General features: G+C 36.9%; 1 protein-coding gene across 1 annotated transcript in view; it reads left to right on the forward strand.

Annotated features, from left to right (window-relative positions):
* Positions 1-16709, forward strand: part of EPB41L4A (erythrocyte membrane protein band 4.1 like 4A) — a 475159-nt gene that overhangs the window by 310133 nt on the left and 148317 nt on the right. The window contains exons 3-4 of the mRNA XM_007947582.1: positions 669-720; positions 5945-6023. Coding sequence (XP_007945773.1) covers positions 669-720; positions 5945-6023 — 131 coding nt within the window. The remainder of the gene's footprint in view (positions 1-668; positions 721-5944; positions 6024-16709) is intronic.

Consider the following 16709-nt stretch of genomic DNA (forward strand, 5'->3'; position numbering starts at 1 on the left):
CTGTCTTTTTGTTATTGAGGTGTTGGAGTTTTCTATAAATTCTAGAGATAAGTCCCTTGTCAGATAGGTTATTACAAAATGTTTTTTCCCAATCTGTAGATTCTCTTTTGACTCTTTTGGAGAAGTCTTTGGAAGCACATAAAAGTTTAATTTTTAGAAAGTCCCATTCATCTAGTTTCTCTTCTGCTTTTTTGCATTTTGAGTTATGCTTGATTGTCCATTTATGCCATATATTAGGGCCCCTAAATCTGCCCCTGGTTTTTCTTTGAGGAACTCTATAGTTTTAGGTTTCACATTTAAGTCTTTGATCCATCTGGAGGTAGTTTTTGTGTATGGTGTGAGGTACAGATCTTGGAGGGCATTCTTTGCAATCATCATTTTCCTACCAAAAGTAGTAAGAATCTCACTCATAAGCATCTTGATATTTCTGAGCTTAAAATTGGTTCAGTAGTTCAACCAAGAACCCAGAAAGTACTGTTTCTCTTCTCTCTGCACATTGACATCATTTTTCTTTTAATGTTTTAGCACATAAAGCTCTTATGTATGTTTCTTAGTATATATGATTTAAGTACTTAAATGGATTGAAAATAACACTTTGCAAATTATTTTGAAGTAAAGGGCAAAGAAAAGCAACCATTTCTATAATTATCTTCTTCTTCCTCACACAGTACTGGCTGGATCCTGCAAAAACCCTTGCTGAACACAAAGAACTGATAAACAGTATGTATTTAATTTTAACTTTGTAAAGGGATGGTTTGAAAATTCATATCCATGATTAGTTGGGGTCCACAATTATAGGGGCAAAGAACAAGGAAATGAATGTTGTGTGTATTGCCAGTCTGTCTTCAAATTCTGATTAAATTTTGGTTGATTAATACGAAGATCCACTCAGAGTTTTTAATTTGGCCTAGAGGTATGCCCTCTCTTGATTCTGTGACTTTTCCTGTTTGTTTGACTTTAAAATCTGATTTTAAAACAGAAAAGGCAGAGAAGCACTGATTTGGGTGGAGGTGGGGGAGACAGGTAACCATGTTTTTAAAGAGCTTAAAATTTTCAGGTTAATGAGTGGTTTTGTCATTCACATCACTAATTTTGCTGAGTCAGTAATTAAAGGGGTACCCTTGTGACCTGGAAGAATTACTGTGGCTTTAGAGAAGGCCCATCCAATTTCAGGGGTGATGCTTGGTCTTATCAATATGAATATTACTATGTGACTCAGAGTATAATTAAGGTTATGTTCCATAATGTTTTATTTTTGAAACACACATTTTTATTTATGAACACACACACACACATAGAGTCCCCTTAAGGGTATAAAAAAAAATTGTTTGGTTTTAATGTGTTAATTATTGTTAATCAAATCTGAGTGGAGCTCTTCTGAACCTGTACTTTCCATGTATTTGGGCTGTTTCCCTATGGTTGTGTGCTGTTTCATAGGCCCCAAGGGCAGGAATGTAGTAGCTGTGTCTCAGAAAGGAGATGGAAACCAGGAACTGCAAAACCAGCAAGTACTGTTCTCTGAACATACTGGCATTTTTCTTTCTGTGGATTGACTTTCTCTGTTTCTCTATCTATATGGTAGAAAGCACCAGAGTTTACAAGTTCCCACCCCAGCAGTAAACTGAAACTGACTGGCTGTCTCTGAATTGCAGTTCCAAGTTCTAGTGATGGTAGTCTGACCGGCCTAGTTTGGGTTAGTAGCTCATCTCAACGTACTGAGCTGTGTTCAAGGTCAAGTATAAATGTAGCTGTTAGAAGTCCAGGCTTCTGGATGTGGCTAGGGGGCAGGTCTTAGAAATGGGAGTTGGTGGCTTATGGGCTGAGAAGGACCCCTCAAATACCTTCCACATCAAATTTGGCCTACTTCACTTATTGTTGTTGTTAAGTGCCATTGAGTGAGCTCCGATTCATAGCGACCCTATACACAGCAGAACAAAACACTGCCTGGTCCTGTATCAGCCTCACAATCCTTGCTATACCTGAGCCCATTGTTGTAGCCACTGTGTTAATACATCTCATTGAGGGCCTTCCCCTTTTTTGTTGACCCTCCACTTTACCCAGCATGATATCCTTCTCCAGGGAATGGTCCCTTCTGACAGCAAGCCATGGTATTTTCAATAGCCTCAAATGCATGTGAAAGCTGGACAGTCCAAAAAAGAGTTGATGCTTTTGAGTTGTGGTATTGGCAAAGAACACTGGAAGTACCATGAACTGGCAGAAGAACTAACAAATTGGTCCCAGAAGAAGTGCTCCTTGGAAGCAAGAATTGTCAGACTTCGTCTCACCTACTTTCGTCATGTTGTCAGAAGGGACTATATTTGACCTACACATGAGTGAATTATAATTCAGAAGGTTTAGCAACCTGCCACAGATGACATACCCAAATGGTAACAGAGAGTTGAGCAGAGCCCTCATTTTGTGACTCCTGGTACCATGTTCTTTGCAGGTCACCAGGCTATCTGCCAAATGCCAAGAGGAGGCATGAGGTTTTGTGTAATTAGATATGAATGCAACTAATTTCCATGACAAATGCTTATACAAATAGTAGGAGTTCTAATTTTAAAAGCTTTATCATTTTGGACCTGAAATTTGAAAATTTCCAAAAGATCATCATAGAATAGTAAATATCTGTCTTGCCTGCTGGAACCAAATACTTTAAAAAAAAAAAAAAACAGTTGGAGAATTAGAAAAATTTCAGGAATGATTATTTAAAAATAAACTCACAGATTTTTTGAAAGAAAAAAGGTCAAGGTTTCTATTCAGGTAATGAAAAAAAAAAGTAAAATTATTTTACTTAAGGTACATTGACGTATTCTTAAGCATATTTAAAGTGTCTGTTTCAATACATGATATGAAGTGTTCTATTGGATTATTACCTATAATCTAATAGCTTTTTCGTCCTAAAAAGCATACACTGCTAAAAATTTGACATAGAGCAAGAATAAAGCACTAATATTATTATTAAAGAAAAGATTGTAATTGAAGGACACTTATATTTCGTTTCATGTAATAGTTTATTAATTAGTGAAAGAAAATGACTATTGAATCTCCAATAGGTTAGTCAGAAGGAATATCAATAAAAGTAACAAGACATTTGCTTGTCACCAGGATTCTCTTAGGTAAGTCTTGCTTTATTTATCCCTGAGCTAATGGGAGAATCCTTATTTTAATTAAAGGCCTCCCAATTAGCGCCTAAGGCACTTGACTGCTAACCAGAAGTCTGGCGGTTCAAACCTACCAGCCACTCCTCAGAAGCAAGGTTAGGCAATCTACTTCCATAGCGATACCACCTTGGAAACCCAAGGAGGGCTCGCTATGAGTCCAGTCCGACTCGATGGCACATAACAACAACAACAACCAACAAATTAGTCATTACATATGATAGGTTAGGAAAGTCCCAGTTTCTGGTTACTGTATACATTTTTAAGACTAAAGAGAAACAATATTAGTTTTACTTTACATAATGATTTCTTAAAGGTAGAGTCTGTGAATGATATGGATTCAAGATAATGAATATTTAGTAAATTGCTTGGTTAGCACTTGATATTTGTAGTCAGAGTCTTAGCAGGCCAAAAGAGCATCTGGCTAGATATAAACTTACTTTAATATATCCATTTCCATAGCCTTTGATTGCGCTATAAGACAGTGATAGATATGAAGGTATTGCTCATTCTAAAGGTGTTATAATTTTATGTTTCCCCTAAAGGTTCTATGAAACAGTAGCAAAAAACCCTGAACTCTATTAGCAAATTTGGTTCTCATCTCTGTGATATTAGGCAAATTGCTTAACTCTTTGGAGCTTCACCTGCCTTGCATGTTACAAGGTTGTTGTTAGAATTAAATGTTTGTAAAAGCACTGTGTACATTGTCAAATACAGTAAAATGGTGATGATGTTTTATATTTAGAACACAAGCCATTTTATATGTGAGTGGGCTGTGGAGGGTGGATTTGGGCTGGTAGTCCTTAAAGAAAATTAGCCAACATGAAATTTTTTTTTTTTTTTTCAAGCTAACTCATATAAATGCTTAACTGCTTATCATTAAACATATTTGAAATGGCTAGGTTTGGTGAATAAGGTGTAATCTGTCATGTTCCAGTGAATAAAAGCAACTCTGGTGTCAAGAGAAAACCTCTTCCCTTTGTGCACCATCGCTGCAGCATCTGTGATCCTCCCAGCCCCTAGATGCCAGCCCCAGTGGCCTGCGGGCACAGGCAGGCCCATCTGTTCAATAGTATGTAGTTTGATTGACACAGATGGAGCAGCCAATGGTGGACTTCCTGGCTCTTCTAAATGTTTAAAAGTCTTGGGCCTCCTTGACATCAGTCTTTGTGGATAGAGGTATATTTGTCAGAAATACAAATACACTGATTAAGTCAACATAAAAATTGAACCTATGGAATCAACTCAGATGATAAGAAATTACGGCAAAGTTTTTATAAAAAAATTAGTTTTTTAAAAAATCTTTGGCATCAGAGGTGCCTGATATAGGAAAACATAGATGAGAACAGGGTATGGGGCCCTAGTCTTGATTGTCTTCTGTATGCCAGGAACAGGGCTTTTGGGTTCCACAGTGTAGATATGTAATAATAATAACAAAAAATAACATTTTGTATATTATGAATGCATTGTATCTTTTTCATTTGTTGTGTTTAATTTCCTTTTTTTTTTTTAATTTTAAGCTTGTGACTTAATTTACTCAGTTGCAAATGAAAATAGAAAGGCTAGGATTACCTTATGTCAGTTACACAATGTTGGAAGATTTGGGATTACTGGGTGTAGGTGGATTTATTTTCACTGAGGTACATACTTCCAGGTGTGGGAGATCTTTTGTTGGGGGGCGGATATGAAATTAGAAACTGAGAACACCAATTAACAAATCAGTTTTTAAGCAAAACCACTTAGATATAGTTACCACACAACTTTGAAATATGAAGTTTTGGAAACAGCATAGTAAAAGTATAATATGTGGTTGGCATCCAAGGAGTTAGCATCCTTTTGCACAAGGAACACTTGATTACAGTTTTTATTTTTCCATGTAGACACAAGTCCAGGTTTTGTTTCGTTTGTTTTTGGTATTTCTTAGACCTAGATTTCTGCATGGGGTAAATGAATGATATGAGAGAAATGTGTTGTTACATTTTTAAGAACACATACTTAGATTCAGAAAAGTTTAAGAATTAAACAAACATTGTCCCTAATCCTACCACATAGTGCCACTGACAATTATTTTTTTTCTCAAAAAAAAAAAAAAAAAATAGAAGATACCCATAAGAAAATTCTAACATATTAAAGATGGTGAGTTTTCAGTTTCTTTTCCCAAAGTTTGCCACTGTTAGTAGTTTCTTGTATATTCTTCCAGAAAAAATATATAAACAGATTTTTTAAAACAAAAGCAACAATATTTCTGTACTCAAGAATATAGATTTCACAGAGATCTTTCCACATCAACATATATAGATCTCCCTCCCTCTATTTAAACTTTTGAATGCTTATCATATATACATTTCACGATTGACTTAGTCTCCCAACTTTTGAGCATTTAAGTCATTTTCAACTTTTTGTGGGTATTTTTGAATGTTATAATGTGATAGACGGATGATTTTTAAAACCATATATTTGACTTTATTGGTAACCTTTCTACGTATGTTATAGAAAATGTGAAAAATACAGAAAAAATAAATAAAAATTGTGTATAACCTCACCAACCAGAGATAAAAATTAGAACATTCTGGTATATTTGGTCCTGTCTTTTGTCTGGATTTTTATGTACATGCATGCATATTTGAGGTCACACTGTTACACTCTGCTTTTTTCATTGTATGTTTTCCTGATTCTTTAGAAGTTCTTGGAGAGTATAATTTTGAATGGTTGTGTTACACTGTACTGCTACTTTGATTAATTTATAATGTGAAATTTAATTAATCCATATTTCTTAATTTTAGCTGGACCTCCATATACTTTGTATTTTGGTATTAAATTTTATGCAGAAGATCCATGTAAACTTAAAGAAGAAATAACCAGGTATGGTATTGACATTGCTTTTGAACTGTTACATGTGTGGCATATACAAAAGACTTTATTTAAAACAAAATTGGCTTCTAACATTTAGATATGTGTCTACCTGCCTGTTCTCCCATGAGAGTTAAATTAAAACTTGTGACATTAAGGCAGATCAGTGTTTGATGATAGATGTGTTTGAAAACTGGCACGAAGTTGGGTGACATGATGATAGATTTTGCATCTGCTGAGATGTGATATTTCTGCATCATTATTATTAAGGATGCATTCAACCATTTATAGTCACATAAAAGTTGTCATTTGAACTGTGTTTAGGAAGAGTATGTTGATACTGTGTTTGCATATGCAAATATAAATTTGGAAAACCAGTCATTTCTCTTTAATTAAATATTAAGCATCCAAGTGTTTCATTTATCTCCTTAGGAAACCAAAAGATAATTCTTTTAGTATTAGGAAGAGGAAAAAAGACCAATGTTTTATAATATAATGCTTCACCTCTATAACCAAATATTTTATTAAGGTGGGACTGTCCATTGGTAATGGTTATATTGTCAAGATTATCCTTGGTAATATTTGAGAGTAGCTTATAAAAAGCAGATGATAACATATGTGTAAGAAAAAATACATTCATATCTGTAACTCATTAGAGAATTTCTAGGAGCAAAATTATATTAGAATTCAAGTGAAATCCTTATTTGACATTGTCAGAAGCCTCTCTGTGTCTCAATTTCTTCAACTGTAAAATTAGAGATACACCTGTCTCATGTTTGTGTAAGCATTAAATGGAATGATGTATATAAATCTCTCATAGTTTTGTTTTGTTCATAAGTGAGTGCTTGATAAATGTTGTTACTTGCCATAGAATTGGCTTTGACTCCTGATGATATTATGTATGTCAGAAGGAAACGTTTCCAGGTCTTGCAGTATCTTCATGATCAGTGTTATGTTTGTATCCATTCTTGTGGCTGTTGTGTCAATCCATCTTATTGAGGGTTTCTTTTGCTTCTGTTGGTACTCACCACTTTACTGACTATGTTTATTTCATTCATTCTTTACCCTGATAATGCAGTGGAGACACATCTTAGATGAAGCTTAGTTTCTAAACAGTACTTGATAAAGAAGTGGGAAAAGACCAGTTTTATGATGCACTACTTCACTTCTGTTCACCAAATATTAATGGTGACAGAAATTATTGTTCATAATCCATTAATGGTTCCTTAACACAATACATGTGGTGTGGGGGTGTTTGGGAGCAGCCTTTAAGGGAGGCCCAGAAGGTGGTGAGCCGGGCACGGGGGTGTTTGGGAGTAGCCTTTAAAGGAGGCCCAGAAGGAGAGCTGGGTGCAAGGTTTGGACCACCTTTAAGAGAGGCTAGGAAGTGAGCAGAGTGGTTTGGAACAGCTAAAGGAGATGAACTTGTCTGTCAGTTTGTCATTCTTTGGTGGCTTGCACGTTGCTATGAGTCTGGAGGCTATGCCACCAGTGTTGCAAATGCCAGTAGGGTTACCAATGGTGGACAGGTTTCAATGAAGCTTCCAGACTAAGACAGACTCAGAAGAAGGAAGAGGCCATCCACTTCTTAAAGAATTGTTCAATTCTTATGAATATCAGTGAAATACTGTCTGATCTATTATTAGGACATTTTATGAAAAACCCTGAGACATTGTCCAATATAATGATAGGAGATGAGCCCCTCAGGTTGGAAGGCACTCAAAATAGAACTAGGGAAGAGCTGCCTTCTCAGAGTAGAGCCAACCTTAATGATATGGATGGAGTACAGTTTTCTGGACCTACAATTGCTCATGAGGCACAACTCAAAATGAGAAGAAACAGCTGCAAACATCCATTAATAATCAGAACATGGAATGTATGAAGTATGACTCTAGGAAAATTGGAAGTTGACAGAAATGAAATGGAATACATAAAGATCAATATTCTAGGCATTAGTGAGCTGAAATGGACTGGTTTGGTCCATTCTGAATCAGAAAACCACATGATCTACTATGCCAAGAATGACAATTTGAAGAGGAATGCCGTGACATTCATCATCACAAAGAAAGTTTCAAGATCTGTCCTGAAGTAAAATGCTGTCAGTGATAGGATAATATCCATACACCTACAAGGAAGACCGGTTACTACTACTATTATTCAAATTTATGCACCAACCACCAAAGCCAAAGATGATAAAATTGAAGATTTTTACCAACTTCAATCTAAAATTGGCTGAACATGAAATCAAGATGTGTTGATTATCACTAGTGATTGGAATGGAAAAGTTGGAAACAAAAAAGAATCACTGGTAGTTGGAAATATGGCCTTGGTGATAGAAATAACACTAGAGACCACTTCAGAGAATTTTGCAAGACCAACAACTTAATTCATTGCAACCTTTTTTCAACAACACAAATAGTGGCTATATACATGGACTTCACCAGATGGAGTACACAGGAATAGGATCGACTACCTCTGTGGCAAGAGACAATGGAGAACTCAATATTGTCAGCCAAAACAAGGCCAAGAGCACATTGTGGAACAGACCATCAACTGCTCATATGCAAGTTGAAGTTGAAGATGAAGACAATTAAAACATGTCAAAGAGCCAAAATACGACCTTGATTATAACCCTCCTGAATTTAGAGACTATCTAAATAATAGATTTGATACATTGAACACCGATAACTGAAACCAGAGGAATTGTGGTTGACATCAAGAACATCATCCGTGAAGAAAGCAAAAGGTCATTAACATGACAAGAAAGGAAGAAGAGACCAAAATGGATATCAGAAGAGACTCTGAAACTTGCCCTTGAGCGAAGAGTAGCTAAAGCAAATGGAAGAAATGACAAGGTAAAAGAGCTGAACAGAAGATTTCAAAGAGCAGCTTGAGAAGACAAAGCCAATTATTATAATGAAATGTGCAAAGACTTGGAGTTAGAAAACCAAGAGGGAAGAACATGCTCAGTATTTTTCAAGCTCAAATAACTGAAGATAAATTTTAAGGCTTGAGTTGCAGTATGAAAGATTCTATGGGCAAAATATTGAATGGTACAGGAAACTACAAAAGAAGATGGGAGGAATACACAGGGCCACTGTACCACAAATAATTGGTCAGTGTTCATCCATTTCAGAAGGTGGCATATGATCAAGAACTAATTGTATTGAAGGAAGAAATTGAGGCTGCACTGAAGGAATTGGTGACAAACAGGGCTCCAGGAATTGATGGAATACCCATTGAGATGTTTCAACAAACAGATGCCGCACTAGAGGCACTCACACGGTTATGCCAAGAGATTTGGAAGACAGCTACCTGGCCAGCTGACTGGAAGAGATACATATTTGTACCCATTCCAAAGAGGTGATCCTACAGAATGTGGAAATTATTGAACAAAGCACTAATATCACAGGCAAGTAAATTCTTGCTAAAGATAATTCAAAAATGGTTGCAGCAGTATATTGACAGAGAACTTCCAGAGGTGCAAGCTAGATTCAGAAGAGGACATGGAATGAGGAATATCATAGCTGATGTCAGATGGATCTTGGCTGAAAGCAAAGAATACCAGAAACATGTTTACTTAGGTTTTATTTACTATGCAAAATAATTCGATTGGTCATAACAGATTATGGATAATGTTGAGAAGAAAGAGAATTCTATAATACTTAATTGTACTCATGAGGAACCTGTATATAGACCAGGAGGATGTTGTTAGAACAGAACAAGGGGATACTGCGTGGTTTAAAATCAGGAAGGGAGTGTGTGAGGTTTGTATCCTTTCCCCATACTTATTCAGTCTGTGTGCTGAGCAAATAATCTGGGAAGCTGGATTATATGAAGGAAAATGTGGCATTAGGATTGGAGGAAGACTCATTAACAACCTGTGATGTGCAGATGACACAACTTTGCTTGCTGAAAGTGAGGATGACTTAAAGCACTTACTGATGAAGATTGAAGACTCAGTCTGCAGTACAGATTACCACTCAATATAAAGAAAACAAAAATCCTCACATTTTTAATAAATAAACAGCATCATGATAAATGGAGAAAAGATTAAAGTTGTCAAAGACTTCATATTACTTGGTTCTATGATCAACACCAATGGAAGCAGTGGTCAAGACATCAGACAACTTAGTGCATTGGGCAAATCTGCTGCAAAAATCCTCTGAAGTGCTGAAGAGCAAAGATGTCTCCTTGAAGACTAAGGTATGCCTGACACAAGCCATGGTATTTTTAATTGCCTCTTATGCATGTGAGACCTGGACAATGAATAAGGAAGACTGAAGAAGAGTTGATGCTTTTGAGTTGTGGTGTTGGTGAAGGATACTGTGTGTACCAGGGACTGCTAAACAAACTAACAAATTTGTCCTGGAAGAAATGCAGCTAAAATGCTCCTTGTAAGTAAGAATGACCAAAGTTTGTCTCACCTACTTTGGTCATGTTGTCAGGAGGAACAATTCCCTGGAGAATACTTGGTAAGTGGAGGGTCAACCAAAAAGGGGAAGGCCCTCAGCAAGATGGATTGACACAGTGGCTGTAATGATGGGCTCAGGTACAGCAGGGATCATGAGGCTGGCACACGACCAGGCCAGTTTCGTTCTGTTGTGCGTAGGGTTGCTATGGGTCAGAGATGACTCGATGGCACCTAACAAAAACAACAGAATGCATGGATTTGTATATAACATTCAACCTTTTGATATATTTATTCCAAACAGGTTTTCCTTAAGTATTAGACCAGATCAGGTAGGTAAGAACCAAATAGCACAATTGGCTTGCAGTTAGGGGCTATGATCTTTTTTTTTTTTTTTTAATTTTTAATTTTATTTTTTGCCTAGAACAAATGGGTGAATTTAGGTAAGTTAGGTGTACATTTAATATGATATCACTATACATTTACTTTTGCATGTGGTGAGGATAAAATTGGGAGCTGTGGTGGCATAGTGCCTAAGGCATTTGACTGCTAACCAGAAGGCTGATGGTTCAAACCCACCAGCCACTCCTAGGAAGGAAGTTTGGGCAATCTACTTACGTAGTGATACTGCCTCAGAAACCCAAGGAGGGTTCGCTATGAGTCGAGTCCAACATAACAGTGCATAACAACAACAAGGATAAAATCCATTATGTATAGGAATATATTAATGATGTATGAATGCATTTAATGGGCAGACATAATGGACCTGAAAAAGAGCATCAGTTATATGAGATAATCTTGGCAAAGCAAAAACAAATGAACAAAAGCAAATGTGGTTATATATAATCACATGTGTAGTGTCTTCAAAAGTCATTTCATACATATTGTTCATATCTCTTTCAACATGTAACCCACTCATTTTACTCCTAAATGGTATTCCGTAAGTTACTTAACTTTTGCCTTTTGTAGATGGCCATCCAAGTTCTTTCTTTTCTTTTTCTTTCTTTTAAATATTACAGATAATGCTGCAGTGAATCTTCTCATGCACATATATACATATATGATGATACTGAATACAGGCATACCTCGTTTTATTGCACACACTTGTTGTGCTTTGCAGCTATTGTGTTTTTCACAAACTGAATATTTGAGGCAACATTGCCTCCAGCAAGTCTGTTGGCATAATTTTTTAACAGCTTGTGTCTCTATGTCATATTTTGGTAATTCTCACAGTATTGCAAATGTTTTCATAATGCTATCGCACTCTTTAAATAGACTGCAATATAGTGTAAACTATGTTATAACTATATGGGAGCTCTGGTAGCATAGTGCCTAAGGCACTTGACTGCTAACCAGAAGGTTGGCAGTTCAAACCCACAAGCTACTCCTTGGAAGGAAGGTTGGGCAATCTACTTCTGTAATGGTATCTCCTCAGAAACCCAAGGAGGGGTTGCTATGAGTCGAGTCTGACTCGATGGCACATAACAACAAACAACAACATAGTGCAAACATAACTTTTATAAGCACTGGAAAACAAACAAAAAAAATCATGTAACTCACTCTATTGCAATATTCACTTTATTGCCATGGTGCTTGAACAATTTCTCTTAGAAAAATCAGCACAAGGCCGGTCCCCATGAGGCGGAGGTTAAAGATGTCCCAAATGTCCAAACTACCATGCCACTCCATCATTTCAGACATTAACTCCTCCTTCTCCTCCCAGTAATTTCCCCAGTCTTAGGGTTCTGTGTTTCCTTGTAACGCCTCACAGAACTCACAGACACCCAAGGGTTCGTCTCACGTAGTAGTGCTGGAGGCCGGCAGTGTGGCGAGTCCCAGGTCTGTGAGTAGGTCTGGCGGATCCTCCCAACTCTCGGGGTTTGATGAACCTCGATCAGCAGATCAGATGATGGCTGCTGTCCCAAATCCAGGGGTAAGATGAGGATGATCCAAGACACAAAGCCGGAACAAGAGGCAAGCGAATCTTTCCAGGAGATGCGTAGGTATACCCTCAGGGAAGCTAAGGGTGGTGATTTGAATTATACCCTCCAGCAAGGCAGGACTCAAGATACATTCCACATGTGTTGCCCCAACAGAATTAACCTAAATCCCATCACAGAGTTGATTGGCAGTCATTATAGGGAATGACTACTACCAGGTGCCCAGCCAAGTTGATACCTGACCTTAACTACCACACCACCTCAAACAGGCATGGATAATGGGATTTACAGAACATCACAGAATGGAGGACAATGGCTAGAAGGGCCACATCAAGCAATTCACTGCACATTGTCTGTAGTTGAACCCACAATATCTGTGAGATATGCCTATACAGTTCCAGATACTGGGAATGTTGTATTTAGGAAAAAAGACTAAAGCTGAATGGGATACGTAAGAAAATAAAATTTCAGCTTATAAAACAAGAAATTTATAGAATCATAACAACTTAGAGTACCTATTAATGTTTTAAAACATTTTTTGAGATAAAGTTGAGGGTCTCTGAGATCCTATATTCTTGCTTCCACCTTTGCCTGTCAGCCAGCCTCATGAACATTTTTAGTTAAGAAACCTTACTGGCTCACAAAATGATAAGAAATTCAATAGGAAATAAGATATTCCTGGAACTTCTACCATCAGTACTACATTTTCTTTCTAGATTTATGCAGAATGAGTCTAATCTGTATTCTCTCTGTGGACCTGTTAAATAATTCACATCCTCATGAAATCTGTTAAAGTTATTTTGAATTCTGATTCAAAATATTATGACATCCTTCCCTATATTATGTGTTATTTATAGCTCTGTACCCTCTGCAGATTTGATATGCATAACAAATGTATGGTTAAGAGCTTTGGAGTCAGAGAGGCTGAGGTATGTATCCTTATTCTGTTACTCACTAGTTGTGTAATCTTGAGAATATTCCATAATCTTTTAAAGTCTCAGTATTCTCATCTATAAAATGGAATTATTACATTTCTTTAAAAAGAAGAGAGAATATGTTAGATATGAATGCAGACTAATTACGATAGTGCAAAAAGTTAAGTTACTCAATACATGGTAGGGAAAATAATGGAAATAATAATTACTATTCTGTATTTTAAAAATTTTGATTAAATATCAACTAAAAAAGTCCAAGTTGGATAGGTCCAAGTTGGATAATGTTTAAGTCAGTCAGGACTTTCAATTATAAAGAATAATTTCTTTTTGTGAAGAGTCCCTGAGTGGTTTTGTGAAGATTAATTCGGTTTAACTTCTTTGCTGGCTGAGTGACCTTTATACATTTACTTCTTGCATGCCTGTTCCCTTCTTAAGTGAGGATAATGGTCCTTATCTGGAGGTGAGAGTTACATTTCATTATGGATTCAAAAGGAATTTGTGAACTTTAAATAGGTTGGGCAATCCTACTTCCATAGTGATACTGCCTTGGAAACCCAAGGAGGGGTCGCTATGAGTCGGGGCCGACTGGACGGCACACAACAACAACAACAACAATACAAACGTAGTAAAGTGTTATTATTTGAGGTCTGTTCCCATAGTTTAATCATCTCTTTTAGATTTCTGGAACAGGAGTGCTATTCCTGATCATCTTCTCTTGTTACTTTCTCTTGAGAATTATTGAGTATTTCTAATCTTATTTTTCTTTCTAAGTCATATCTGCCATTTTCCACATTATTTAATATTATGTTATTACTTAAGCATTTTCTCTTGTCCTTCACATTTAAATTTTTAGGCAAACTGATTAGGCTACTATTGAATGCTATGGATGCTGTAAACAATTCTATTCAGTGTTACCTTTAGTGCAGGTAGATACTCTTTTCTTAGATTTCTCTATTTCACATTAAACTGGCACCAGAAATCAAACTTCCAGTGTCCCCACATATTTTCATTTCCTCACTAGGGCCTCACGTCATCAGACAAGTGTACTTCCAGCATCTTTGGTTGGAGTATTCATGGCTATCTTTGACCCAAGACTCTCATGGAGCCTTCTGATTTTGGCCCCTGAATGAGCAAGATCTCTGTCCTTTCTTCTTCTTTGCCCACTCTTCCCGCTTCCCTCAATTGCTAAAATGTTGATGGCCACAATATAAGTTATTGTCCAAACCCTGGCACCGTATAATAGGCATAAACGGAAACAGTCCCAGGCAAATTGTAATTTAGATTGACCTAATTATAACCAGAGACAACAAAGGGCTCAGCATCCAATTATAGTTTTAACTGAATGGCATAGAAGTTAAGGTGTAAATCTCTGTAATTTAAGTGAAATATTAAATTGTACTCTAAGTACCATAAAGTAGACAAAATAAATTATATGCAATTAAATTTAAGGTAGACCCTGAGATACTATAAGTATTTGTTTTGCATATAAGATATGATTTTAATTTATTATAAATTTGTCTTTTATGAAATTAATCATATGCTTACTATAACAAAGATTAATTAAATTCTTAATTAAAAATTTTATACTTGCCATTTTTTATTTTAGTGGAGCTTTTGCATGCAGTGATTTAAAGATCTCTGTTATCTTAAAGCACTTGTCAGCTAACCGAAAGGTTGGTGGTTTGAACCTACCAGCCACTCCATGGGAAAAAGATGTGGCAGTCTGTTTCCATAAAGATTTATGGCCTTGGAAACCCTATGGGACAGTTCCAGTCTGTCCTGTATGGTTGCTATGGGTTGGAATTGACTTGATGGCAGTGGGTTTGGTTTTGGGTTATCTTTTGAAAGACTGTTCAAGGAAATATAACAGATATCTTTTTTCTTTTTCTTCACACATTTCTCAGAGATAACAAAGAATGTTCATAGTTTTCCCATTTCCATCCATCTATCTGTTGGGAGCTCTGGTGGTGTAGTGCCTAAGGCATTTGACTTCTAACCAGAAGGCTGGTGGTTCAAACCCACCAACCACTCCTGGGAAGGAAAGTTGGGCAATCTACTTCTATAGTGATACTGCCTCAGAAACCCAAAGAGGGGTCACTGTGAATCGAATCTGACTCCACGGCAGTGACTTTGGTTTATCTATCTGTTGCTCCATTTATCTGTTCATGAGCAGCTACTATGCACTGGGCCCTATGCACTGGGAACACGGCCACCAATGAGTCTCTGTTTCTTTGTATCTATCTGTGTTTCAGCTTTGTCTTTTGTTTCTTTATTTCCCTCTATTTCGCCTTCTCTTTTTTTTCTCTTTCTCTTGCTCGTGATTTGAAGCAAACTGTTGTGGAATCAGGTCCTTTAGTTGCTGTATCCAGCAAAGGATTTGACTATTCAGGTTAGATTTATAAAAAGTTTTTATTAGGAGGGAAAAAATACATCTGTGACCCATTCTTTTTAAAAAACAAAAATTAAAAAAAAAACTTCAGAAAAATTCAGTTATTAATAAAGAAAAGGGTAGTTGCCTCCATCAAGTTGCAGTAATCCTTTTGAAATATCTCTATTTCAGAAGCTTTTATATTTAAAGTTGCTGATGTTACTTTACTCTTCTTTTTTGCTCTCCTAGAGGTGCATAGATTATCACTACAAACTGGATTTGGTGTCTAAAATGAAGCCATGGAGCGTTGAGAGTATGGAGGATAGTGATTTAGAACTGAAAAAATGAGTGCAAATTGGGAGGAGGAGGGATTATCTAATGGCAAGAGATTTGGCTCAAATAGTAAGCAAAAGTCTTATGAACTATCTTAAGGAGCTTGAACTTTATCCTAATACTAAGGGAGTGGCATGATCCTATATGTCTGTTAGGAATCTGATTAATCTCTTAAGAAGGTTGTTTAGAAGGGAGGTAGGTATGAAAGATGTGAGTTAAAGCTAGATAAAAATCTAGAGAATTGTAAGTAACCTGAGTAGGATATGGAAAGAAGTGTATGGATTCCAAGAACAGCAGATTTGGTCATTGCCTATGGGATTGAAAGGGTGGCAGGGGTGGTTATACATTGTTCCAGTGTTTCTCTGACTGGACTTTGGAGGATGGTAGTGTCCTTTACTGAAATGAGCATTCAGCAGGTCTTCACTCAAGCCTTGTGATTGCAATCAAAGTTGATATTAATCTGCTAGAAATAATCATCGTAACATCTGACGACCCAGATCCCCTCACTGTTGTTGTTGTTGTTGTTATGTGCCGTCGAGTCGGCCCCGACTCATATAGCGACCCCTCCTTGGGTTTCCGAGGCAGTATCACTACGTCGAGTTGGCCCCGACTCATATAGCGACCCCTCCTTGGGTTTCCGAGGCAGTATCACTACGGAAGTAGGATTGCCCAACCTTCCTTCCGAGGAGTGGCTGGTGGGTTTGAACCGCC

The sequence above is a fragment of the Orycteropus afer genome, unplaced genomic scaffold (genome assembly GCF_000298275.1).
Source record: "Orycteropus afer afer isolate SDZICR_OR568_19922 unplaced genomic scaffold, OryAfe1.0 scaffold00191, whole genome shotgun sequence".
NCBI lineage: Eukaryota > Metazoa > Chordata > Mammalia > Tubulidentata > Orycteropodidae > Orycteropus > Orycteropus afer.